Raw genomic sequence first — 27,933 nt, forward strand, 5'->3', positions numbered from 1 at the left:
CTGCACTGGATGGAGTCATGCCCCGCACTGGGCTCAGCAGTTCATGAGCTTTATTGCATGGTTGCATCACCGATTCATTCAATTAGGAACCTGATAATACTTATTTCATAAAAATACAGAAGACGTGACTATCTTAGAGTTTTGAGGTGTAACTAGAAAAGGACAGATCTTTGACAAACTGGTGTGGTTCCTGTGCCCATTGTTTGGTATTCTGAATACTTCAAGATGCTAGACATTATGCAAAGACTGGGCATTTTTAAACTAGAGGCATTATAAGGCAATAAAGTAAAAACACAGAAAGGAGCCAGGCATATTGCAGGGAGCTGTGACATGGCAAACAACCATATAGAAAAACACTTTTAAAATTTTTTGCTTCCCATACATCTCTTTAATGTAGGCTGCCACACAGAATAAAACAAATGCCCTACATAAACTAGTGTATTATGTCAATAGAGTCATCTTTATCAAATGTACTTGTAATCCTGCCAAAGAACGATATGAAAGCTATTTGACAAGACTCATTTTTCTTGAATAAAACAGACACTTTGTGGTCATGAATGAAAATGCGATCTTCTAGCTGCTAAATATTGAAAGCATGTATATCTCATTTCTCTAGCTTTTTGCCCACTTCTCAGTGATATTTTAAGTCTCTAAGAATCTTAAATTGCATACCCTGACTATTACTCTAATTTCTGCTCCTGTCTTAACCCTTTTAATTGGTTTTTGAAAAGTATAACTTATAATAGAATATTCTTTACTCTATATTCTTTATTTTACTCTACCTACATATGAGATGATAAAAAAACAGAATTTCCAAAAGGAACAGAAACAGGGGGGGAAATGCCATTTTATATTAGCTCTCCATAAAACAGAATTGTGCAGAGCAACTCCTAGTTCCACGCTAAAAGAAATGTGGCCAGATGTTTGTCCAGTCAGCACTGTGGGTGAATTTAGCTATGATCCTAGTAAGGGACCTGTAAAACACAACCCCATGCCCCCATTGCTCCATGCTGAGCGTGGTTCTCACTGAGTGAATCAAACAGAGTGACTACAGCCCCTCAGGGTGCATTCTGGTAATTCTACTAAGCCAGTAACAGTCATCTGTCAGAAAAGGCACAGTTCCAGTCCCCTCTCTCTCTCTCTCAGTCCCTGCGGCAAATTTATGCCTGGAATCCACAGACTTAAGCAACTTCGGTATGGCAAATTAAACAGCCTATGTTGGAACTACTTCCTCGAAGTATCTTACAGACTTAGAAACAAGACAAGTAATTTGATTTACTGTATTTTTATTGTTAATACTACTCTTAAAATTACACCTAAACCCATCCTCACTGCAGCTTGCACTGTACAGACATAAAAACAACAAACTGTTTTGCCTTTGAAGTGCCTCATAGAGAGAAGATGAGCAGGAAGAAGTTGTAATTGGTTCCTATGAAAAAGCATCTCCAGCAAAAGAATTATGCAGCTATGCTCAGACTCTGACAAAGCTCAAGGCAGAGACTTGATGCTTGAAAAAGAAGAGAAAGAAGGGTTTAGGGCTATTACATAGATTTTGTGCTATGCATAATCAGCAACATGGGTGAAATCATGAAAGTGAATGTACAAGACTGCCTTAAAATACTGGTATCATTTGTATAATGGCAATGAGGGATACTTCTTGGTGATGTAGATTAGACATGGCTTGAAAAGTAAAGAGAAGTAATTTGTATTTCATGCAGTGAAGAAAGGAAGCCAATGGCACTGTCCAAAAAAAAAGGAGTGACATTCTCTCAGGAGCTGAGAAAATGACCTTTGCAATTGGACAGAAAGACAAAGAAAGTGTTGTTAAGTGCATATATGTTATGCATATAGCTCCTGGCAGCTGGCTTTCTGTGGAGGGGAGGTGGGGAGAGACCATGGGAGCTGAGAAGAGAAGGTAAGCCAAGCATACCTGAAAAAGATAAAAAGCAGTAACAGGACAGACATCAACTGTTGAAAACAAAGCACAGCCCACAGATTAACAACTTGAACAGCTGTTTTGGATGTGAAAAGAAACAGCACAAGTGCATCTACCATTAAGTGAACTGTAATTAAAAGTCAGAAATACTGGTAAGAAATTTATACAAATCTGAGACTGCAGTCTGGAAAGCAGCAGTAATGAAGACTATCTCAAATACAGTGTCCTGAAACACTTAAGCACAACTGGATTCAAGGTAACCCAGACAGTTGTTGGTGTTTGCTTTCTTAAAACAGAGGTGAATCTCAATTGAGTTTAAAGGAATTACAATATATTTTCTGGTTTGTTCCCAGAGTCTCTACAGTTTTCCCACTAGGACTTAAAAACTGTGAGCAAGCAGAGATGAAGGGCAAGTCTTAAGAAAGGGCCTGTCTTCTGCCAGAACTCTTGAGCACTGATTTGGGGATACAAAGAAGATGTGGATTTGGATTAGCAGGCTACCCATTGATTCTCCCAGCATACTGAATCCCCCTGGATTGTAAGGGCCTGGATATAGTATAAAGAGTAAAGGAGTTCCTGCTTTGTCCAAGAAAAGAACTTTTATTTTCTCATTCTGTCCAGGTGGTGTTGTGGCATGGAAAAGGGATTTGCTGTAAGCCTTTAAGTGTTGTACTCTGACCAAATATTCTATTAAAAAGTTCCATGTGGACAAATCAGACTACAGCACACATTTAGGAAGACTCAGGAGACTTACAGGAGTACTTTCATGCAGTGATAGCAACAAATACTATGACAGCTAGCAAAATTCAGCTGTGAGCTGCTAATTATTGTGTGCTCCAAACGTCTTTCACAGACTAAAACCCTCTACAGTTCAAGCTCTGCAGTCTCCAAAAGGCTTATCTGGAGTTTATCCTCTGGAGGCTGTGGGGAGAAAGGGAATGATCCTTCCCTGACTAATTATGTATCTTTATCTGCCTTCTCAGATAAAAGATGAAAAGTCAGTTTTGAGAGCATTTATATTTTGGGACTTTTTCTTTTTCATATTTAAAAAAATAGTTTCTTGGTTTTACACTTATTAAAAAAAAAAAAAGGCTTTTTGACATATAGGGCTCTAAGAAATGATCCACCATTATTTTCCCAGGAGGAGGAAAAGTTGTCTGTGGGATAATGAATTCCTCTTTCTGTGCTTGCATACAGCCTGGTGGTGTCAGTCCAAGCTGTATCCAGCCTGGGAAGAAATTATATCACTCCAAGGCTGCCTTATAGTGGAGAGAGGTGCCATCTTTCTAGCATGGCCTGTAAGGAATCAAAGACAGGATTACCCTGTGATACTAGCTCACAGCACCAGTAAGAGGAAATAATCCTGCAAATCTTTAATATTCTACATACTATATCTTGTTAGGGTTTTCCTCCATTGCTTTTCTAGGACTAGAATCAATTTGTCCTTGATGCTTGAAAAAGACGAGAAGATTGTGATCCTCAAGTTGTGAACTTCTAAATACACAGACATCAGGTCTTGCAATCAGACAGTTCTTCATGGCACCCTGTCTGGGTTGTCTGGCAGGCTTTCACATGACACTGTCTTCTCAGCATAGCAATGTTCATCTGGTTTTGGTGGAACACACTTACTTGTAATATCTTTCTTTTCTACCTGCTGAATGCATTTACTGACCAACATTTCTCTCCTACATAATAGCATAGCTCTACATTTGGCCTTCACTTCTTGCCAACACATTGCCCTTTCACTGAGTAATGGAATTGTTACATTGTTTTAATTCTCTCTATACTGTTTTCAAATGTAATGTGTTTCTTTAGGAAAGGGGGTTTGCTTCCACCATCTTGTCTAGGCTAAATCTCAATTTTTAAGCCACAGTTCTGCAATTAATATGAGGACAAGAAAAAAAAAGGTACCCTTCTACAAACTCATCAGCAGTTTTTATCTTAGACATGTTTTATTGTTTTACTGTATTCAGCAAATAGAAAACCACAAGCTTGGGTATCAGCAGTCAAGTCTGTAGCTTATAAATGGAATTAATAACAGCATAGCCATAAGTTTAATATTTTGCTTGTGTTGTTGCCAGCTCCCTGATCTCTGTGCACTCACTGTAGAAACAAACCTCTGGTGCTGGCCCAGAAAAGGAATGTATTTGGGTTTTGCCCCAGTGCTAGGAATTGAGTTCCTGTCTGCAATAATTAATTATAAACCACTGCTCCCAGGCCTTCCTCTCTATTACTGTTTTCTAAAGAGCAGCTCCTGATTTTGTATACAGGATGATTATTATTTCTTCCCAGGTGTATTAGCTTACATTTATCTATATTAAATCTCATTTCTCTTTCCTCTGTCCATCTCTCAAAAGTTTTCCCTAACTTTATTCTCCAGTGAGGAGAGATCCTTTCTCAGAGCTGCTTTGTTTACGCAATGCATTGCTAGAAGTGCATAATAGGTAAAATAATTGTGTATCACTTCTAGACTTTTCATTTCCTCTTTTCTGCATTCCAGTTCTGCTCCCTCTAATGTAGTCATTGACTTCAATCAAGAACAAGCATTTAAAGAGCTGGTCCATTGTTTCAATAATGGCAATAGTCCAGTTATTGAAATTTCTTAATCCTTTGTTTGGATTAAATTTCTTGTTCTCTTCTGAAACAAGCATGGGGAATGAGAGAAGAGATTAAACTATATTACACTGCATCCCAAGCCTACAAAAAGTAATTCATAAAAGTGATTTGTAAATAATCTCAGTGTCCGCTGGTTTTCTGCACCTGAAGGAAGTTGTGTAACTTCATGCCAGCACTTTCATCTTGGTATATTTGGATTCATCTGTGTCTCTGCTGTGTCCAAGTTTGACTTTTAGCTGATAGATACTTGGTTCTGGGCTAGCTTTTGGCACAACAGCCCCAGTACTGTATATCACCATTGATTTGTACCCTGATGTCTCTCAAGTCTTCTATTATTCTCTCTACATATCAGCAAAATTAAGATGAATTAGCTGAGAGCAACCCTTTGGGTTTTGGAGAGCCTTTGACAAAATCTTGCTCAGGAAGTAGATTTGCCTGGTCCCAGCCAGCAGTCTAACTGAATCTGAGCAAGGCCTTCATACAGATGAGAAAGGGAATCTTTTCTACCAGTGTCACTTGAAATGTTCTTGAAATGCTCTATAGATGACAAGAGTTGCTGCAGTAGTTTCTCAGGGGTTTGGGAGTTCATGCTCCCTTCCTGGCTTTGGCACTAATGATCATGCAGTCCCACAGGGAGCTGGCTCAGCAATGGAGCTAATTAATTACTGCAGACAGGAGCTCAAAATCTAACATTGCTGAAAAATCAACTGCCTGTGCTATTTTGTCTGCAGCTGGTCTCTAATGGCTGCATTTGGGGAAAATCTTTAGCACAACTAAGAGCAAAAATGCTCTCTTTCTTTCTCTCTCACTCTGGTGTTAAACTAATACAGCAGTGAAGGATGGAATAGTACCAAATGCAACAAATTAGAAAGTGGCTTACTAATGTCAAATTAAGAAAAATGAGTTCTTAACAGTTTTAACACTAGGGTACTCTTAGCATAGGTACAGCTAAAAATGTAAGATTGGAAGAGACCATCTCAGTCACTGAGTCAGACCCTGCAAACACAAGCTGTCATTCAATAATCACCAAGTCCAGAATGATCCACAGAATATTGACCCTGCATGTTTACATGCAAGACAGGTCTCTTTCATCATTTTACAATAATCTTAAGACCTACTGTGAACACAAAAATTCACATCAATAATACACTTCAGGAAACAAAAAAAGGAAATCATGGACGTTGTCCATGTCTGAGGACAGAGATGCCCAATCCAGCCTTTCTCCCTTCCCTTCCCACCACATGTACCAGCACACTAGCATCATGTCAGGTCACAAGTTTAAAACTTGCTGTATAAAAGAGCGATTCATTTTCAGATACATCAACTCCCTGAAATCAGTGGAGAACCAGCAGGATTTTTTGGAGTTTAGTTCAAGCTTAGTTCTTGGCTGCAAAGCTCCCTGGACCAGCCTCCTGCTCAGCTGCAAAAATACCAGGACAGACCACAATAGCGCTGACTTAGATAAGGATGAACTGCTATGGAACTGTACTTCAGAGATGAAATCTCTCATTGCAGCAAAGCCAACTAAATGGTTAGCTGCCACTGAAAAGAGAAGCTCCATACAAATCTGTCCCAACTGGCACTGCTATTCAATAAACTATTCAGTAATTACTTACTTTTTATGGTGATGTTTATTTTCTTCTAGTTCAGCTTGCCATGGCCACCAGAAAAAGTGGAAATGCACGGCCAAGGAGGAGGGGGAGAATCAGAATGATCTCACTTTTTTTGTACTGGCAAACTGCAAGCATTGTGTTACATTAGAAAGCTGTGCTGCATAAGCACTTCCCCTTGAATGCTCCTATCTACCCTTTTGCCATTTGTGTCCCAGCATCCACAGTCATATAGCCTATGTCAGACAGGATCAATGCCTAATTAAAATCAAGAAATCTGGAGAAGTAAAAGGTTTTTTTTCTTCCTGATGGCGGTGTTCCCTGATTGAGTTCATGTTAGAGCTGAATAAGATTTGCCCGTCTGATAGTGCAATAAGAAAAAGGCATCGTAGATAAGGAGTTGGAGGAGCTGTGGACAAAATTTTCAGATTTACCAAGAAGGTCCATTCCTAAGTGAATGTTGGCAACAGCCTGCATCAAGCACAGAGCTGGGTTAGATGATTTGCACAGATCCTTCCCAAACACTTCTGTGATTTTATAATTCTTTATCACAGGAATTAAAAGTCATACACCGGTACAAGCACACATTGAGAACGCAAGTGTCAGACCTCCACAGTTCCAGGCACCTTATCAACCAATCTATTGACACATGCAATGTATCAGCAAATGTCAGCTGTAATACATAATAACTGATTTTCCTCTGTATGAAAAAGGGAGTAACTATTAGGATATGACCTTGCCCTACACACAGCATTAGAAAAAGCAGTGCCCATGATTAAAGATGGATATATAAGCACTAGAAAAAAAATTCAGAGGGCAGAAAAAATGATCCGGAGGTTGAAAAATAACACCCAAGGTATAAGGCTTAAGACATCTATTAAATCTGTCAGAGATGAGTGGTGACTGGATCACTGCACCCAGATAATACACACACAGAAAAGATACTTGATTGTAGGATGAGCTTTTCAGTCTTGCAGACAGAAACATAAAAAGATATAATGAATGGAAACTGGAGTCAGACAAATTCAGGATTGAAATGATGTGATTTCTTAGCAGTGGGGGTAACTAGACATTGGAACAACTTACCTGAGGTGGTAAGTCACCACTGCTTGGAGTCTTTCAGGCAAAATGAGGTATTTTCCCAGGAGACATATTCCAGTCCAGCCTCTAGGAAATCTCCTGAAAGAGATTAGGCAAAATGATCACTTGTTTACAGCCTACCAGACAGGAAGCTTTTTCATACAAGTCTATAAATGTACCCCAACAAAGTGCCTGCTATGCTGTTTGAGCTGGGGAACTGAGGCTGGGCCTACAGTATCAAATTTACTATGTCCCTTTGGGAAGAAATAGTGCCCTTGTATCCCAGGCACAAATTTGATTTAAATATTTATCATCTGGTAGCAGCAGATGGATTTTTAAAATAAATAATTTTTGAAAAGAACAGAAATCAAACATATACTGCTTATAAATATTTACATAGTTTTCATGGATAATGTTGGCTTTTGTGTTTCTCTCTTTAAAAGCATTTTGCCAAGTGCCATGACTTTAAAAGTCAGAGATATCTAGCTGTGCATGCATATATTTTTCTGGCACGCACGGTGAAAAAAAAAAAACCTAATTGAAGATAACATCAAAAAGAATTTTAGAAAATTTAAAATACCCAACTTTTGATAACTTACTCTGTGCGTGCCTTTTTCTAAGCAATATTATTTTTTAAAATCTATGTTCGTATTATGAAGTGGTCACTATCACTGCCATAACTTGAATAAGAAAAAATTGGTTGATGACATTATGAAGTTTACAACAATTGCTCAAATCTTCAGGGAACTGCATCACTCTCTGCGACATTAAACAATTTAAAAAGTGCTAGGAGCAACCATACCAATATCAAAAAGCTATGAATTCTCATAATTTCCATAATTTCACAGGTGTCATATCTTAATCCATGGTGTCCAAGTATATTATGCAACATAGTTGCTTGCTGACTTGCCACAGGTCAATTATCATAGACTATAGCACTCTTTGGATTGGAAGGGACCTTGAAGATCAGCCAGTTCCAGCCCTCATGCCATGCACAGAGATGCCTTTCACTAGATCAGATTTCTCAGTGCCTCATCCAACCTGATCCTGAACACTTCCATGGATGGGGCAACCACAACTGCTCAAAGCAACTTGTTCCAGTGCCTCACCACCCCTTACAATAAGGAACTTTTTCCTAATACCCAATCTAAACCTAACCCCTTTAAGTTCAAAGCCATTCCCCCTTGTCCTATCACTACATGCCCTTGTGAAAAGTCTCTCTCCAGCTTTCTTGCAGCCCCCCTCTGTGTTCAAAGGCAATAATCAGGTCTCCCCAGAGCCTTCTGTTCTCTAGGCTGAACAACCCCAACTCCCTCAGTCTTTCCTCATAAGAGAGGTGCTTCAGCCTCCTGATCATCCTGCTCTCCTCTAGACTCACTCCAACAGGTCCACATCCTTCTTATGTAGGGGACCCCAGAGCTGCATGTAGCATTCCAAGTGGTGTCTCATGAGAGCAGAGTAGAGAGGCAGAATCCCCTCTCTCACTCTGCCAGCCATGCTGCTTTTTGTTGTCACCATATTGCAAAAGCTCCCATGCCTTTTCAGTAATTTCTCATGGGCAGCTCCTCACAGCACTGACTCCTTCTTCTTCACAGCACAACCAACAAACTCCATCTCTCCTCACCCAGCTAACCCAATCTTTTGTAGCACTCATCTTCTTATTGGACACAGCTGTGGGCTGTTAAGGGCAAGCCTGTTCCTAATCTTTGGTGATTAGTACAGCTGCAACTCCTCAGGGGTGAGACTACCTTCTGCACTATTCTCTTACATTCTCATACAGAAGAGTCAATCTTCTCATCCACCCATGCCCCCAAGTCCTTCTCCTCAGGGCTGCTCTCAATCCCTTCCCTGCCCAGCCTGTATTCATGCCTGGGATTGCCCCCCCCCCCCCCCCCCCCCCACACAGCGTTACACTTGGCTTTGTTGAACTCTGTGAGGTTTGCAGAGTCCCAGGTCTCGAGCCTGTCCAGGTCCCCCAGTGCATCCCTTCACTGCAGTGTGTCAACTGCACCACAGAGTTTGGTGCTGTCAGCAAACTTGCTAAGGGTGCCCCCAACATCCCTCTCTATGTCACCTTGCCAAGGTGTTAAACAGTGCCTGTCCCAATACAGACCTCTGAGGAGCACCACTCCATCTGGACATTGGGCATTGACCACAACTCTTTTGAGTGAGACTATCCAGCCATATCCTTATCTGCCAGCTGGTCCATCCATCAAACCTGTATCCCTCCAGTTTACAAACAGGGCTATTGTACAGGACAGTGTCAAATGCTTTGCACAAGACCAGGTAGATGATGTCAGTTGCTCTTCTCTTATCCACCAATGCTGTTACCCCATTGCAGAAGGCCAACAAATTTGTCAGATTTGCCCTTAGTGAAGTCATGCTGGCTGTCACCAATCATTTCCTTATTTTCCATGTGCCATAGAGTAGTTTCCAGGTGGATCTGCTCTGTGATCTTGTGAGATACCAAGGTGAGATGACTGGGCCCTAGTCCCCTACATCTTCCTTTTCCCTGTTTTTAAAAATGAGGACTACACTTCCCCTTTTCCATTCAGAGGAAACTTCACCAAACTGTCACAGCTTCTCAATTACAATGGACAGTGGCTTAGCCACTTCCTCTGCCACTTCCCTCAGGACCTGTGGATGTATCTCATCTGGTCCCATGAACTTGGGCACCTTCAGGTTCTCAAAACCTGATCTCCTAGAGCAGAACCCAATCTTCTTTCTTTGAGTCCCTGTCTCTGCCCTCTGTAACTTAGGCACTGTGGGCTGGAGCACCTGTCAGTGAAGACTGAGGCAAAAAAGTTGTTGCTCACCTCAGCTTTCTCCATATACTGGATAACCACATCCCATTTCCTTACAGACAGGGCCCACATTTTCACTAGTCTTTCCTAGTTATTACTGATAGCTCAGGACATTCTAATCAAACCTCTGTCTCATCTATCTGTCAAATGGAAATGAAACAACAGAGAGAAGTTGCCAGAACAACTACTTGAGATCCTTTAAAAAATACAAAAAAAGGAGAAAGATCTTGTAATACCCTTTATCTCACAGGTCATTCTGAACACTGCCTCTTGAACAATGCTTCTTCAGCTTATCTTGTTCTTACAAATAAGCACTAACCTTCCTACAAACATCAACTTGAATATTCAAATTTTGAAAGAATGCTATGTTTATAGATATATTAAACAGTTATTCAAAGACAGCAATTCTGCAGTCAGTTCTTTGGGGATATATTTGCCATGTAGTTACATAGACAGAGAATTTATGTTGTAGTCATGATTGTATCTCCAATCTGAAACATTGCTTTGTCTCACTGAAGGGGGAAGGCAGACCTCCTGATAAACGTACTGGAGGAGAATGTGCTTTGCTCTTTGTCATACTGCTGTTCTGCCTCCATGACCTTGCAGCAGATATTCACAATTTCTATAAACTTCTGGTGACTGAAAAAATTACCATCCCCTTCTTTCCTGCTCCTCTCAGTACTTACAGCCTTAATTAGGAAGTAAAACAGAATGAAAAGTAAAACAGGTTTTAAGAAGCAGCTGTGTTGGATACCCATTATTCCACAGCAACAACTCAGAGCCTGAAAAACACACTTAAAAGTGCATCTTCTGTTTTTACCAAGAGGGAGGTAAACCCTGGAACAAAGCCACATCTGACACCTGTATGTGGCAAATGCATCTGTTACTGAAGCTAAACCCTACAGGGGTAATGAACAAGAAGCCATGAGCAAACAATTTCTCTCTCTGGCTGCACACATATGGGCTCATGCAGCAGTTTGTGCAGAATCCTCCAGCCAGGTCTGAGCTGGACTCACAGGCACTGTGTATTTGCATGTGACCACAATGTTGTATCTGACCTAATTAGCACCATGTCCAACCTAATTAGCACCACCTACCACAGGGTTAAGTACTTTGGGTGCAACAGCACTCATACACAAGTCTACAGCTGCTGTCTCCTATTCACAAGTAACTCGATGAATATATGCTAAGTCCTGTGCTCTGTTGCATGGTGCAGAGGTGTCCCCTGTCATGTTTGTGTTGCTTGTTTTTTTAAATAGCAAACACAGATAATTTTATTTTATTGCTTCCAAGGCAATATGCTGCTTTGCTCACTGCTGTTTTTCTATTCTTCTTCTTCTATAAAAACTGAATGGGAAAAAGAATGCTTAGCACACCGAGGTACTAGGATGAAATATTTTTAGGATCTGCTTCTACATGAGTCTAAAAAGAACCCAAACAGTAAAAACAGCTAGGTGAAAAGAAATTTCTAAATCTCTATGCTCAGCTGCCCATGTAAGTGCTGACTCTCTGCTATCATGTCTCTGGGGCACTAATTTACAATTCTGTAAGATGTTACTGTAAACTGCTTAGTAGCAATGCTATGTCCATTTGCACAAGCATGAATGATGATCCAAGGTGTGAAAGCAACAGAAAATAATCCTCTGATATTTATATATGACCTTAGGGAAGTACATCTCCTCCAGGGCATAGCTTTGGGAATTTTTTTCTCAAAAACAAAATTTTTAAAAGCCCCAAATATATATATATTCTATTTAAGCTCTTTTAGCTTATCAAATAAACTGATAGACTGTGCCTGTTTCAAGTTAACACATGACACATTAAGTGTAGTAACGAAATCCAAAATTCCTACAAGCAACTAAACTGGGCATTATCTGCTGGCAGTTTATAGTATGTGTCATGGTAATAGAAAATCTTGAGAGATTTGAAAGATGCAGCAATTGCTCCAGGGAGTGTATTCCATATGTTGAGGGTGACCAAAAGGACATCATTAACACAGCAATGAGAAAAGCAGATGGAGTAGATTTGGAGACTGAGAGAGAAGAGGACAGGCAACGACAAGAAAAGACAAAGTTGTGAAGTGCTGTGGTGCAATTGAGGCCCAAGCTGAGCTGACAGAGTACCCAGGTGCTGCTGAGTGGGTGGGCTCCATGGGCTCCTGAAACAATAACCAGAGGCCTCAGAAGGAGTGAGTGCTTCTGTGCTGGGTCAGCTCCCACAGCCAGCTCACTTGGGTGGGATAAGCACCTGTGTTGGCACCAGGGAAGGGACAGGAACCAACCCGTGCTGGGGGCTGAGGAAGGAGCTGCAGCAGCACCCTGCTGGCAGCAGGTAGCTATGAGCTTGGCTTGACATCAGAATCAGGTCACAGCCCAACACCTGGCAACAGCCCTACACAAACCAGCACAAGCCATGGCTGCTCTGCAGCCCTGCATCTCTCACCGCTTGTCCCTGCTGCAGGCCCAACTGCCTCATAGCCTTGTCTGGAGAAATAAGTTGGTTGTAAAAGGCTCCTCTCCTCCCTCCCCCATGCTATTTTTCAGCCAAAACAGGTTCCTAATCTGGTTTATCACACAGTTGAACAAAACAACTGTGCCAGCAAACCAACGGGCATATCAAAGAGACAAGCACGGATGGCTGGGAGCAAAAACTGTCTTAGGCCAGCATAGCTGCCAAAAAAATTGTCAAACTGCATTCTCAGAGGGCTACAGGGTTTGCAGAGACAGGGAAATCTATGGAGATACACTAAAGCGGTAAGTACAAAAAGGAACCACAAAAATAGGCCAGGGAGATAAGTGCAAGAATAGTGTTTCAAGGGACCTTTTTGACAGGTCAGGTCAGGCCTGGGAAAAAAAAAAAAAAAGCTGTCATAAGCAGGATGAGAGATAACAAAAGCCTAAAAAGGCATATCTGTGATGTGAACAAAGATAAGAAGATACTTTGGAGAAGAAAAGGAAATAAAATTCATATACATCAAGATAAACAGGTCAAAAAAAGAGCGAAGTCAAAGACGACTCCCATGACTCCTACAGGTCTGATTGACAGAGTGTAATTGTGTACCTTCCAGACAGAATTGCAAACTCCTTATCCAGGAAAAAACAGTGGTCCTTGTGTAGGGACTGCAGATGGAGTTTCAACTCAGGAGGTTCTCTGAAACAATATACTACACTTCCTCAACAGGTGGAAGCTTTTAATCCTGAATGCCTTCCTAAGTAGTTTTTTTCAAATTAGCTTGAAAACTAAAATACTTGCACTTGCTCATAAGGATAGAAGTGAACAGCATTGCCATGGAGGACAGGAGTCAAAACTTTTCAGATGCTTTGTAAATCTTTACTCAAGAATCCAGAATGGGCCAAAGCCACTTCTCTCAGCCTTTACCTTTGTTGGAGAAGAAGGGGTATTCAGATTCAGAAGCCTTGACTCTGCCTCCACTGTAATTTTGCTACTGTCAAAACGTAGAACTGCAGCTAGGAATGTTTAAGAGCTGATTTTGATGACAAATTATTACATCAGGATGGAAAATGGGTCCACATTTGTCTGTTTCAGTAATGGAATGAAAAAGTAAGCCACTCTCAATTTTTGGAATTATACCCGACTTCTAGAGATATTTCCAGGCAATCTTGTCTCCTTCAGTGCCATCCAGTGGAATTAATGTGAAATGTCACTCATGCACAGGGAGGATATACAAAAATACAACAGCACAGAGTACACAAAACAACTCTACATTTTCAGGAGCTGCTGTTCATACCAGGTAAATTGCAGGTTGTCAGGGATATTGGTATAACAGTAATGAAAAACAGAACCATGATTTCCAATAGCTATAATTCAAATTAGATCTGACATTGTTGCCTGTATTCTCAGGAAAGCTCCTTATATAATTTCTAAAATAGTTATTTGTGTCTGAAAAATATGTAGGACATACAAAAGTCATACTGGTACAGCATGGTATAATGATTTAACAGCATCTGTTTGTGTAATGCTCCTATCCGCTACTCAAGCCACCAAAACATTATTTGTAATTTTGCTTCTCCTCTGAGATATGAATATCTTAACTGAAAGATCAGGGATATCTGGATTTACAGGCACTCACATTATCAGTAATACAGGATTTTTAACATATATTCACACACATCTATACTGTATTACATATGTGTGTGTATGCAGACATGCATACCTGCTGTATACATATATATGCACACACACAAATAAAATGCAGGTATGTTGCAGCCTCACAATAGATTCTCTTTTATATAAAACCTCCTTGCCCTTTTAGTACTTTCCTGAATCCTCTCGAATTACAATGAACTCATGCCAATATTTGCATTAACATTCCTAAGGCCATTTTCTTGATTTTTCCAACTCCAAGTTACAGCTGCCTGCCAAAGGCCTAAGGCTTCCTACCTACCTAGAAACTCTTTAAAGGTGGCTTTCAAGATGGGTTTCTGCAACCTAATGTAGTTCTACCTCTTTTATTCCTTTATAGGACACAGAAAAGACAAGAAAATATCTTTTTCTAAATTAAAAAGTCAGAATATTTTCTTGGTTTTACTTACCCTAGCATATAGCTATTGGAAATGGAAGAAAAAGAAGTCATTGAAATGCTAATGTCTCTGTGCTTGTGAGTTTTAACTTTCCTTTCTCTAAGTCTCTGTTCAAATCCCAGTGGTTCCTCTGTCAATGCTCCCCTTCCCATCAGAGCTTGTTCCTTTTCTCAGAGTCAAGATTTGATTCTGTTTGATTTTGTCTGCTCTACCAATGTGCTCTCATTCTTCTGGTTTCCTCACTGGCCTCCACGTCTATTCTCTCATATAGATTCCTTGTCGATAGGTACTTGTTCCATTGCCTTGAACTCATTCTCCTACGTTTCTCCTTGAGGACTTCATTTCCTTCCTCACCTAATCCCAGTGTCCTATCCCTATTGCTCTCATGTTAAGGTTTTCCACTTCGAACCAGTTTCAGTCTTGCCTCCATACTTACTGTTTCCTTCCCTTCAGTCAGGTCCTTGTTCCCTCACCATTCCAATAAGACACACTCAAAAACCCATGAAAAAGAGAAAACAGCAGCTTTTGGGGAGCATGGGGGATGATTTCCATAGTCTCACTCAGTCCACAGATCCACCCCAGCCCATAGTGGCAAACAGAGGTCTCTTTTGCGCCCACACAGGGGAACAGATGACTGCAATAGTAGTAAGGATGGCAGGGACACATCCTAATTCAGGAACATGGAAAATTAATTTCTTCAAGGCTCATAGATTATGCTCCATGTACTCAAAGGACCAGACACCCCAATTCAGTTTTCTTCTGACAAATTCCAAGTTTGCTCTAGAGTATAAAGGCATTTAAGAAGCTCAAATATAAGCTCTCCAGAATAATTTACCCTAGAAAAAGCCTTTTTTTCTTAGATCATATTTGGTCGTAGTAAAGTCATCCTAAACTTCTATCCTCAATATGGAACATTTCATGCCAAGCAGTGGACTTTTAGCAAGTGGCATGTTACCTAAGGCATAGTTTAGCAAGAAAAATTTAGCAATTGATATGCTACCTTTAGCTGTAGTTAAAGTTTAACAAACTTAAAGAACAACAACTGACAACCCTATTGTAGGCAGTTATATATGTAAAGTATAATGTATTACTAAATGCAAAATAGTGTTTAAGTTAATAATAAGAGCATGTAAGTGTAAAGGAAAATTATTATGAATTCACCTTCCTTTCCACCCTTAGTTTTTATACTCTGTAATTACTCAATACATTTTCCTCAGCTGAGCAATCTTAGAAGAGTGGATGATTTTGTAATCCAGAATTGCTTATGGTAGCATAAGAACAGTTGCATAACTGTAGTGAAACAAAAAACCAGATCTATTCTAGTTTCCATTGACAAGCCTAGATAGTAATTAATGCTCTTCTAGCGAATAATTTCTTTTGTTCCAAGGATTAGTTTACTGAACAGTAATGACTGGGTACTTTGGCATATACAGACACACATCTCTGTGGAAGTGCTGTCCCTTGCCTGGGTAGGAGAACTTCAATGATCTCCTCTAGCAGAATACATAACATGATATCAGGAAACAGCAAAATGTCTCTTCCCCATCCTTCTTCAAGCTGCTTTTCTAATGAGCTTAAACCAGAGCTCTCCAGTAGTTTACTTATTACTTATAGCAGAGACCAACCAAAGATGGTGTTCAGGGGATTTACTGCGTCAGGCCAGTAGGATTCCACTGTTACTGGCTTTCTGTGGCAATAACTCTGAGCTCCCTTTGCATTGCATGATGTTAAGGGCACAGTTCTCATATTAAGTTGAGTAGGGAATGTCACTATATATTAAACTTAACTGCACAGAACATAATTGAACTCAATGGGAGATACTGCCCTCTGTTTCAGTGGGACTTCACTTTGAAGAAACAATAATTCACTGGTTTATAAAGGCACAAATAAACTTATTATACAAGAAGTGCAGGTGCAATACTGTGATTTATAGACACTGGTATGATTCACCTTGAGATTTTTGTTGTATCTTGCCAAAAGCAGCTATTATCAAACCCCAAATGACTCATAACAACACTACTATCGACATGGCATTTAGAAGTTCCTCCCCTAGTGGGAACAAAACCATCTCTTTTCTTCCAATGTTGAAATTTAAATGCACAGCATTAACACCATCAGTGAAGTGTTTAACTTCAAAATTGCCTTTCCTGGTGAGAATGAAAATCGTACTTGTTTTGTTTTTCAAAATTAACAGCAGTGGTTTTCTCTCTTTTCTAATACACATACTTATCAACCTGAGACACAGTATATCTCTTAGTGCCCATAGAGCACTACAGGTATACACCTATGCTTGCCTGTGCACACCATCCCATACTCCAGGAGTAGGATTTATCCTGTTTCCAGTGTGATTCAAGCACACATAATAAAGTAGAAAGAATATGAGTGGAAAAAAGCAGGTAGGGAAGATGAAAGGCTCATTTTAAGTCCTCTTTGTACCAGCAACAATACATTGATGCAGCAGTAACACCAGAGAAAATTAACCCAAAATTAAAGCATAGGGCTCCAGAAAGGTATCAGACTAGAGAAGTTCCTCACTACAACCAAAAAGTGTTGTGAGCCATTCTACATGCGTGCAAAACTGCTCCTGATTTTTCTCCAGATGTCACCAATATTTGTGTCCACACGTATAGTCAGCAGGCAAAGAGGTGAAATGGTTCTCAGTTAATTTGTCCTCTAAAACTGGGCAAGAGTAAGTTCTTTTGATCAGTCCTTTAGCCACTCTAGGACCGGATAATGTGCTGAGTCTCCAACACTCCCTAGAACAATTCTTCTGTAGGAGCCCAGGACTCACATGTGAGTCCATATAATCTTATGCACATTGGGTGACTGGAAGCACTCAAAGCCCTGAGGTGTGGAGTCCTGTCTCTGTAGTTTGGCTGTCATTAACCCAGCAACACCAGAATATGACTTCTCGAGATCCCTCTGAGTGTCTGCAATGTTCCTATCACATCCTGTGGAATCTAAGCCTCCTCAGCTCCCACCCTTAACTGGTATATGAGCAGCTCAACGTGGGCTAGTCCTTAGTCCACTTGGCAACTCAGATGCTTGTGGAGGAGGACAGGACATTCTTGTCTGTACTGCTTGCTCTTCTTCTTCTGCAAGAGTACAGACAATTCTGCTGCAGCTACTCAGGCTTGGTTGAATTCCTGCTCTCTCTGAGGGGCGGATCTCAAGCCTGGGTCAAGTCCTAGCCTTTCATTAGAAAGCAAACTGGTTCATTGAAGAGCATAAACAGGCTGGCAGAATGGATGAACTTGGCTGAGGTGCAAACTCAAACCTATGTTTGCCAAGGATTTCATTCACCCGTCAAGGTCTGTATGGACCATGAAGTCAAGAACTGTGGTATCACAGACTCAGAGGTCTAGGAGACAGGCTCACCTCACCTCTAAGCAGAAACCCTAATGTGACAGACCATGCCTCTCCTGTATTTGAGGAATTATACTACAAGATAACCATATATGGGACTGATACAATTAATGCCTCGAAATAGATGTGGTGACTACAGTTTCTAAAGTTTCTGACACTGTTTTGTAACAAACCTATTGTTCCAAGACACCCACAGCAGAGAGGGTACAAACTTTCTGCCCTTTTCTTCCTGTCAGCCCCATCCCATTCATTACTGTTCCCTTGCCCTCTGCCAATGCACAAGGTAACATTGCGTGGCCTAACCAGAAAAGCAAAGAAAAAGCACTTCCATTCTAACAATGGATAAAGAGCAAAAGTGCATTGGACTTCTTTTTTCTGACTTCATTTCCTTAATCCCTTAGTTTTTGCTCTGTAGAGGCACTCTTAGTTAAATCACTACATAACAATTTCCACAAAATAAGACATCTAAGTCATTAAGGAGAAAAATACTCCTTCCTTCAATGCAATCTATCCTGTAGTTCAGTTCATGATGACATGTAGGTGTTAAAATTGAAAACTTAAGCAAACCCAGACTTTTAATTCAGGAGGAAAAATCAATACAACTCTCCAGGGACAGCCCTTTGGAATTCAGAATTCTTTCCTCTTTTGCACTGATTCAGCAAGCCCTATCTCAGACTGAAGCTTGTGGTATTTTCACAGTGTGCTTACCCCTTTTTCACAGAGAACTGTTCAAATGGTCTTGAATCAAATTCTGGAGTAATATTTTGCAAACTAAAGACAGCCTACAGAGATGCAAGAGCAATTAGCTGAACCCTTTGTAGCCAGCAGTCCTCATTTATTGCTTCCTCAAAAATGCTACAACAACCCATGCCCTTGCCACTACCTTTCTGTCACATGCCAATGTTGTAAAACCTGGAATATATCAAGAATATTTTAAGTCTGGATAAGTCTTTGGTGCAAGCCATCAGGAAAGGAGACCTAATTGAGAACAGGCAGCATCCCTTAGTCAAGTGTCACAGACATCTTTCATGAAAAATCTTTTCTTAGGATTTTTCCTTGTGAGAAGCTGCAGTTTCAGCAACCAAAGTAAACAATGGTTATCTGCTGCTGTGGAATGCAACAGGTAGACCCGTGATTGGTCTCCTGTGGGTGTTTGGATTTCTTGACCACTCATGGCAGAGCTGGCTCTTGCTCTGTCTGAGACACAGATCTTTGTTATTCATTCTTTTCTATTCTTAGCTTAGCTAGCTTCTGAAGAAACCTTTTCCTTTCTATTTCTTTTTAGTATAGTCTTAATGTAACATATATCATAAAATAATAAATCAAGCCTTCTGATCATGGAGTCAACATTCTCATCTCTTCTTCATCCTGAAAACCCTTGTGACCACAGTCACAGTCAAGGACATCTAGGAACTAACAGGCTTTAAGAATGGAGCAAATCAAGACATTGATGTACATCTATGTCCACATTGCTAACTTGCCAAATACTCAAGGTCCATATATCCTATACCTGAACTATCTTCTTATAATATTAAAATTCATGCCTATAGGTCAAAATACCCCTGCCCAGGTGAAGACCCCTCCCCAGAGCATTGGATAGAAGTTAGCTGGGGTTATATAACTTGTATGGAAATTACTAACCAAGCATAATAGTGGGGCTTCCCTTGGAAAGCAACTAACTCCAAACTTCTGTGTAGCAATAATGGCACGAAACGTCTGGAGGGGTGTACCTGATTTGTGGAATACCACTGAGCACCCAGGCTTGTGCAATTCTGAAATAAACAATCATTGTCTCTCTTGAGTATGCAATTTTATGCTGTTGCACACCAGGCAACAAATCCGATTGTACGGACAAAACCGAGGAGGAAAAGGGCAAAGGATCTGAGGGTCCTTTTCCTTTCACTGGTGGAAGATGATCTGGGGGTGCTGGCAGAATATCAGTCAGCAAGACATGAGCCAACAGTTTGCCCAGGTAGCCAAGAAGACCAGTGGCATCCTGGCCTGGATCAGAAATAGTGCAGCCAGCAGGGAAGGGATTGCCCCTTTGTACTCAGCACTGGTGAAGCCACGCCTCAATGGCTGTGTCCAGTTATGGCCACTCAATTCAGGAAGGACATTGAGGTGGTGGAGGAAGGCCACAGAAGTGAAATGAAACTGGTGAAGGGTCTGGAGCACAAGCATTATTAGGAGTGGCTGAGGGAGCAGGGGTTGTTAGAAGAACAGAAGCTCAGGAGAGACCTTATGTCTCTCTAGAACTACCTGAAAGGAGGCTGTACCGGGGTGGGGATCGGCCTCTTCCCCCAAGCAACCAGTGACAGGATTAAAGGATACAGTCTTAAGCTGCACGAGGGGAGGTTTAGGTTGAAAATTAGGAGGAATTTCTTCACAGAAATATTGTGAAGCATTCGAACAGGCTGCTCAGGGAGGTGGTGGAGTCATCATCCCTGGAGGTGTTTAGAGGAAGACAGGACGTGGCACTCAGTGCCGTGGTCTAGGGTGACAAAGCTGTGTTCGGTCAGAGGCTGGAGTCCATGATTTCAGAGGACTTTTCCAGCCGAAGTGATTCTGTGATTCTGAGGTAAAACACCACTTGATCCCCCACAAACAACCCGTAAAGCAGAACTTTTGCTCACGCTTTCGCCAGTCACAATGCAGGGCTGGCAGCCGAGCCCAGAGCACCTTTTTTCCCCCGGCACCCGAGGTGTGCGGGTGGGACAGGCCACAGCCGGTTCCGGTTGAGCGCCAAGGCCCAACCCGCCCCGCGCGGGGCGGGGCGCGGCGCTCCCCTCCCCCTCCCCGTCCCGTCCCGTCCCGTCCCGTCCCGCCCCGCCCCGCCCGCTCCGGCCTGGCCCGGCCCGGCCCATGCGGATGTGAGCTCACGGCGCGCCGGGCGGAAGCAGTGGGGCGGGTGTTTCCGCGGCGGCGGCGATGGCGGGGAAGGCGGCGGCGGGCGAGCCCCTGGGGCGGACGGCGGAAGAGGCGGCCTGGGCAGAGACGCTGCGCGGGGCCTGCGAGCCTGAGCACCACTGGCGGTACCGCCGGGAGTTCCTGCTGCGCAACGTGGGGGAGCTGCCGGCGGCGGGCAGCGCCCAGCTGCAGCGCCTGGTGTCCCTCTCCATGGTGTGGGCCAACCACGTCTTCCTGGGATGCCGGTGGGTTCAGCGGGACGCGCCGGGGGACGGGGGGACGGCGCGGCGCGGCCGCCTGACGAGGCCCCTTCCCTCCTTTCCTCTTGTCGCCCCTCCAGGTACCCGCCGCAGGTCATGGAGAGGGCGCTGGAAATGGCCGAAGGCATCCAAGTGACCAACGCGCCTGTCCGCACCACGAGAGACGAACTGGTTGCCAAGGTGAAGAAAAGAGGCATATCAAGTAGCAATGGTTAGCAGATCATAGCTGTGACAATACATAGGAGTCTAGAAAATGCTTGTTTCTGAATGTTCTCGGTGTGCCTCGGGCTTAGAAAGTAGTAAATATAATTTACTTTTTAAACTCCCGCTAATAGTTTCCTCTCTCTGTGCTATTCTTTTTCTAATATAATGTCTCTAAAATGCACATAATGTGTACATAGTCATTTGGTAATGTAGAGCTGTTGTTTTGAATTTCTACAGCTGGCGCAGTTTAATCTGATAACTTGTGCGTTGTGATATGGGCTGCTGTGCTCTAGCTTAAATATGTTCTTGTTACTTTGCCTTTGTTGCCAGTCAGGCATTGTTGCTGTGTAAGAAACTGAGTTTCTTAAAGTAATTCTCAGACAAATGTTTTAAAGATATTTTGTGGTATTAGTAGACAAAATACACTTCCTTTATTTTTAGATCAGATAGCCCCTTTAATGTATGTTGGCCAGTTTTGGTTTAGACTTCAAGAATAGAAATACATACTTGGGTCCAAACCAACATCTGAAACCTCGTATGAGTATTGTCCAGATTTTGTCAAAAAAACCCAAAATTCTGAAATAGTAGGTTAATACTCGAAACAATGGTTCAGGTGTATTGCTAATATATACCCTTTAAATTCACAGATAATATTGCTACAAAGTTTTAGATTATTTTTCTCTACGTGGCTGTTTGATAGTGCAGAAATCAAAGAGGATCACATATTTTACCTGTTTTGCAGAAGGGGTAGAGGAGCCATGCAAGAGACAAGCTGTTGAGAAAAGCAGAGACTCTAAGGATGTTGGAAAGGATGTGAAAACAACCAAGGCAGAAGGAGTGAAGGAAACGGAGAGCACCTTGCCCAAAAAGCAGGAAAAAGGTACTAGCAAAGATCCAGAAACTTCCCAGTCAACTTGCAGTTCAGATCAAGAAATGGTCGTAGTCTCAGACATAGAAACAGAAGGAAAACCTGCTAATGCTGAAAGTACTGCTGAGAAAAAGCCACCTTCATCTGAAAAAGAGCCAGGAAAGAAGCCTTGCTCAAGCCCACCTAAGGAAAGCAAGTGTGAAAATGTGCCGTCACCTGAAAAGAAAACTACAGTAAGTGTAGCGCTACTGGCTGCCGAGAGTGCCCCTCAGGCAGCAGCGGGGGAGGCAGCAGTGCCACCAGCTGCCAAGAGCACCCCCCAGCCAGCAGCGGTGGCAGCAGCAGTGCCAGTGACCTCCAAGAGCACCCCCCAGCCAGCAGCGGTGGCAGCAGCAGTGCCATCAACGTCCAAGAGCACCCCACAGGCAGCAGCGGTGGCAGCAGCAGTGCCAGTGACCTCCAAGAGCACCCCACAGGCAGCAGCAGTGCCATCAACGTCCAAGAGCGCCCCCCAGCCAGCAGTGGTGGCAGCAGCAGTGCCACCAACCTCCAAGAGCACCCCCCAAACAAGTGCTGCATTGCTGTCTTCCAAAACCCAGGTGGGTGCCCCAGCATCAGTGTCCAAGAACGGTGCTCAGGTGAGCAGCTCACTGCTTCTGGCCCCCAAGAGTGGTACTCAGGTGGGCACCTCGCTGCTGCTGGCTTCCAAAGGGCCAGCTAAGGTGGGCTCCCCGCTCCTGGCCTCCAAGAGCAGCGCGGAGGTGGCCGCCTCACTGCTGGCTGCCCGGAGCGGTGCGCAGCCGGGATCCTCGCTGCTGGCTGCCAAGAGCAGCGCCCAGGTGGCGGCTTCGCTGCTGGCCGCTCGCAGCGGAGCTCAGCAAGGGCCCTCCCGGGGTGCAGCTCAGGCAGGCGCTTCCCTGCTGGCCTCCAAGAGTGGCGCGCAGGCAGGTGAGAGCCCTGCGAAGGCTTTGTGCAAACCTCTAACCAGCGAAGATGCAAAGGAAAGACAACCTTTTTTCAACAGACTCTACAAAGCTGTAGCCTGGAAACTGGTTGCTGTTGGAGGCTTCAGTCCTAATGTAAATCATGCAGAACTTCTAAATTCATCTATTCAGTCTGTAAAAGCTACGTTAGATGTTGCTTTCGTTCCCCTGAAGGAACTTGCAGACTTGCCTCAAAATAAAAGCTCTCTAGAAAATATAGTTTGTGAACTGAGGTGCAAGTCTGTCTACTTGGGTACTGGCTGTGGTAAAAGTATGGAAAATGCCAAAGCAGTGGCTTCAAGAGAAGCTTTGAAATTATTCCTCAAGAAGAAAGTTATTGTGAAGATATGTAAAAGAAAATACAAAGGTAGTGAAATTGAAGATTTGGTGCTTCTGGATGAAGAGTCAAAACCTTCAAATTTGCCTCCAGCTTTAAGAAATCCTCGTGAGATCTTGTAGGGGAGAATCACTGTTTGTACTGTGTATAGTATTTCAACACAAGGACTGAAGGTTAATTTTGTACTTTGAAAATGTAGGCTTCCAGATATTTTGTATTTCTTTCTCAGTTTTGCAAGACAATGATAGTTCTTTCACTTGGTAGCAATTGTATAAAACTTGTTAGAGATGACAAGTGCGCATTTAAAGGTATTGCCTTAATATACAGCACACTAGTGTGCTGTTGTATTTGCAAAATAGTCTACCTAACTCTTCTATTTTTAATTAAACTATTAAGGTACAATTTGCTGTTTAAAACCTGATGTTTTTGTAATTCTTACAATTTGATGGTAGTGTGCTCAATTGTCTACCATATCTTTTCTAGGCTTGTAGAAGTGTGTACATAGGGACCATAATACTTGAATAATTGAAAGTTGTTTAAAAATTTCAATCAAAAAGTTGAATTACATGTTTCAGGCTTGTTGCTCATAATGTTCACTGTTGCTCATACTAGGAGAGAAAGTAGTTGGTTGACTATTTTTATGGGATGTTTTCATAACACTTGCAATATAAGTGACATCTTGATCCCATTTAACATTATGCTATCAGGTTAGAGCCCTTTTAATATCACATTGGCAAATTAGCAATTAGCAGTCAAGTCACAGCTATTTCGGCCACCAAAATCTGTAAGCAGATTTAATTTATATGGTGAAGTATCATTTACAGTTTTGTTTGATACTTTTTTTTCCAAATGAACATGGATTTCTATACTAAGTATATTTTGACTGCTACTAAAACAATAAAACCTCTGTGATAAGCATCTATAGTATTTTGGTTTTGGCTACTAAATATTCCAGCCATTTCAATAATATTGCAACACCTTCAGTAAAGCTTTACGTTGAGTGGCTTCAAGGTGTAATCCCACAAGAATTAGTTGGTTTCTTTAGGTGTGTAGCTGAAATACTATAAAACTGGTAGAGGGGACCCGTAGAATATGAATTTCAACTTTTGTAACACCAAGGTAAGCAAAATGAAAATGCAGCTGTCTGCTGGAGGCAGCAAGTGTATTGTAAAACACTCATTCTAATCAAGCCCTTCCTTTGCTACATTTTTACTCCCTGTACAGAATAGTTTGAGGCAAAGAAAGTGGGAGATTACCTTTTATTTTCAATGTTGCTGAAATACCTGCACAAACTGCATGTTTTGGTATATTGGATAATGACATGTAATTGTAAAAACATAATGTCTTCAGTGCTATTTTGAATTAATCTTGTCCTTTTACAGTAGTTAGCATCATTTAGTGGTGTCTTTACACTTGACTGACAGATCCATTGATCAAGTGCTAAAGGAATGAATAGGAATTTCTGGGATCTCAGAAGTACATACGTCCACTTTCAGTTATTTTGTAAGTTTTGGGACTAAACCACAGTGGTGTTTACACTGTACCCTGTGTGCTTTTGAACAGCAGTGGCTGTCCAGTCCATAGCACCAGAAGCCTGCAAGGCACTCGCACTTCCCGATGGCTGGTTGAGAACCTCCTCCACCTGACCCCTGTGCTTCTGTGCCCTCGGTCGCCCTTCGCCCTAGTTAGATTTCTCAGGAGTTCCCCCCTGGCATTCCTGGAGCACCACCTGGCGTTCGGAATGCAGTGTGCTAAATTGTGACTTAGTGCAAGAATTGGTGTCCGCTTCTAGCACAGGGCAAGCTTCGTGCTGTGCTTAGGAGCTATGGTATTCATGATGGGAAGTGTGAGATCTGTTTTCAGGTGGACACATGTAAGGACTGTGCTTGTGAGGCAGGAGTTGCATCCCGTGCCCTCTGTAGTACAGCTTTCTCTGCTGCTAGTTCGGTCACCTCCAGATCTCTGGGTCAGAATTGCAGCACATGCTGCAATGTGAAAACCTGTGTTTCTCGTCTGTAAAGCAAAGCTCTCAGTATTCACTGACCTCAAGGGGCTGTTAGGGCAACTGTGTTAAAAGGCTGAGGTGCTAGATGCCTTTTTTAAAAGACCTGATTTAGAATTACTTTTTTCAAAATTTTGAATGTTATTCCTCTTTGATGTTTGGTTGTGAATCATTAAAGAACAAGTCTGTAGCTACTCTTAAAAGAAACTGAAAGCTGAAGTGTGTTATTTTTATTTCACATTCTGCATGGAAAGCAACTAAACACACGGATTCACGTACAAGTGAATAAGCACTAGTCGAGTATTCAAATGAGAACCTACTAACATTTCGTTAGCCCTAAAGGAAGAAAGAAATAGAAAGAACTGGCTGTGGCAAGAGGTGTTTGTTCTAAAATCCTGTGTCTCTCCTCCAGCTACTGTCCTGGTCTCTAGCGACTGGGATGCTGGTCCTGAACTGTCAGACGCCGCTGACGAGGGCTAGGGTGAGCACCTGCACTTACACTGTCGGCGTGCAGAGTTGTCTCGGGGGGACAAAGCAAACCAACCAACCGAAAGGAAAACTGACCCCGTTTTTTCTACGGAAGTACGGGAAATCGGAGCCATCAGAAAGTGACTCCCGTTTCCTCTGCTAGCACAGCCTAAGCACGCAGGGCAGGGTCCCTGCGGCCAGCCGCCCGCTGGCTGCTGTTAGCCGCTGCCGGCTGCGCACCCGTGCGGGGTATGTCGCCGCCGCCCCCGGTTGCAGCCTGCGGGCGCTGGGGCGGCTTTAGCGGGGGGGCCTCAGCGCGGCGGCCTCAGCGGCGGCCACACGGCGGGGCTGGCGCGCCCGCCCGGCTCGGGGCGGGGCCGAGGCGCTCTATTTGCATAGCGCGTTCCCGGCGCCCCTCCGTTCCTCCACGGTCGCCCTCCGGGCCGTGGTGCCCCTCAGGTGGCTGCTAGGCCGCCTGCCCACTGCGCATCGCCTGCGGAGACCAGTAGGGAGGCAAGCGCAATGTAAAAAAAAAAAACCAAAAAAAACATAAGAGAAATCACTCACCCTGCCCTAGAAGTTCTCCTATCTGCCGTGGTTTATATAACGTCACTAGAAAGCAGTGAATGCTGGGATGTTCTGAAGACCTGCTCGCTAGGCCACGCACGGAGGACAGCCGTTCCTCACGGGCCCCGCGCCCGCCTAGGGGAAAGTCCCCGGACCGCAGGCAGAGAGTGCCGGGCGCTACCGCGCCCCCGCCCGCCGCCGCCGCCTCACACCTCCCGCCGAGACGCCTGCGGGCCGAGCGGATGAGCGCGGGGCGGGCTCTCGTCACGGCCACAGAGACGCAGGTAGCGCGGCAGGCGCGCCAACAGAACGGGGCTCACTCTCAGGCCATCCTCTTTTGCCGGTCGGGGGCTGCACGGGACACCCCAGGGCGGGGTGGTGCCTCCCACAGCCTTGCGCGGGCACAGCAAAGCGTGTAGGGGGAACCCGCTGCTTGCCCGACAGTGGCGTGCAGGACAGGCGGGCCCGCGCCCCCCCGCTGCTCGCACCCGCTGGGCTTCAGGTGCCTCCTGGCCCGCAGAATTATTTAGGTTGGAAAAGACCTTTGAGATCATCGAGTTCAGCCTTTGGCCGAACACCACCACCTCGTCAGGCAGACCACGGCACTAAGTGCCATGTCCAGTCTTTCCTTAAACGCCTCTAGGGACGGTGACTCCACCACCTCCCTGGGCAGCCTGCTCCAATGCTTGGCAATCCTTTCTGTGAAGAAATTTCTCCTATTGTCCAACCTGAGCACATTCTATTGGGGAGGCACTTCGTGCGGAGCACTTACCTGTCTGTAGAGGCTTTCCCTCCTTCCCCGCTCCAGGAAGCAGCAAGAGGCCAGATGGCAGTACCCTGACGGGGTGCACCAGCACAGGAGGGCTCGGTGGGTATCTGAGCACAAACGCTGGCACAGCACCCAGTACAGGCCACGCTCTTCAGCACAGCGGCCACTTCCCCAGGCTGTGCTGTGCGGGGCACACCTACCCCCGGGATCCCCTCCTCCACCTTCTCTGCAGAGAAGGAGTGCATGCCACCAGTGTTATTTGCCCACTTTAATTAGGTTCTCATGCTTAAACTCCCAGGGACTAACTCTGCAGGATGCCGCTGCCTGCTGAAAAACTGAATTAATGTCATAGGCAGTGCCACTTTTGCCTCTAGTATGTCAAGCAAATAGCACATGATTATGCTCCACTGTGGAATAAAGCCCTCTGCTGCACTACAGTCATGTCTGGGTATAAAAAATGACAGAAGAGCACCGGCAGAGATCCCCAAAATGACATAAAATTTGGGCATCTCAGACCCAAAATAAATGGTTTATTACCTTATCCAAATGATCTTTATTACTTTACCCTAAAAGCTCCCAAGCGGCCCAGAGACAATGCTTCCTTGTGGTTCATTC

At 43.4% G+C, this 27,933-nt stretch overlaps 2 protein-coding genes across 3 annotated transcripts in view; one reads left to right on the forward strand and one right to left on the reverse strand.

Annotated features, from left to right (window-relative positions):
* Window positions 1-7,341, reverse strand: part of DCTD (dCMP deaminase) — a 191,187-nt gene extending 183,846 nt beyond the window's left edge. Inside the window, exon 1 of one of the 2 annotated variants that reach the window (XM_036382254.2) lies at window positions 7,249-7,341. The gene's annotated coding sequence lies outside the window, so the exon portion shown is untranslated. The remainder of the gene's footprint in view (window positions 1-7,248) is intronic. The other variant, XM_036382259.2, reaches the window with a different exon arrangement.
* Window positions 7,342-20,881: 13,540 nt separating this feature from the next.
* CDKN2AIP (CDKN2A interacting protein) lies at window positions 20,882-25,721 on the forward strand. The gene is made up of 3 exons (XM_036382773.1): window positions 20,882-21,105; window positions 21,201-21,331; window positions 22,067-25,721. The coding sequence occupies exons 1-3, from the start codon at window positions 20,882-20,884 to the stop codon at window positions 23,632-23,634; spliced, it is 1,923 nt and encodes a 640-aa protein (XP_036238666.1). The 3' UTR covers window positions 23,635-25,721.
* Window positions 25,722-27,933: the final 2,212 nt, after the last annotated feature.

Source organism: Molothrus ater, chromosome 4 (assembly GCF_012460135.2).
Source record: "Molothrus ater isolate BHLD 08-10-18 breed brown headed cowbird chromosome 4, BPBGC_Mater_1.1, whole genome shotgun sequence".
Taxonomy (NCBI): domain Eukaryota; kingdom Metazoa; phylum Chordata; class Aves; order Passeriformes; family Icteridae; genus Molothrus; species Molothrus ater.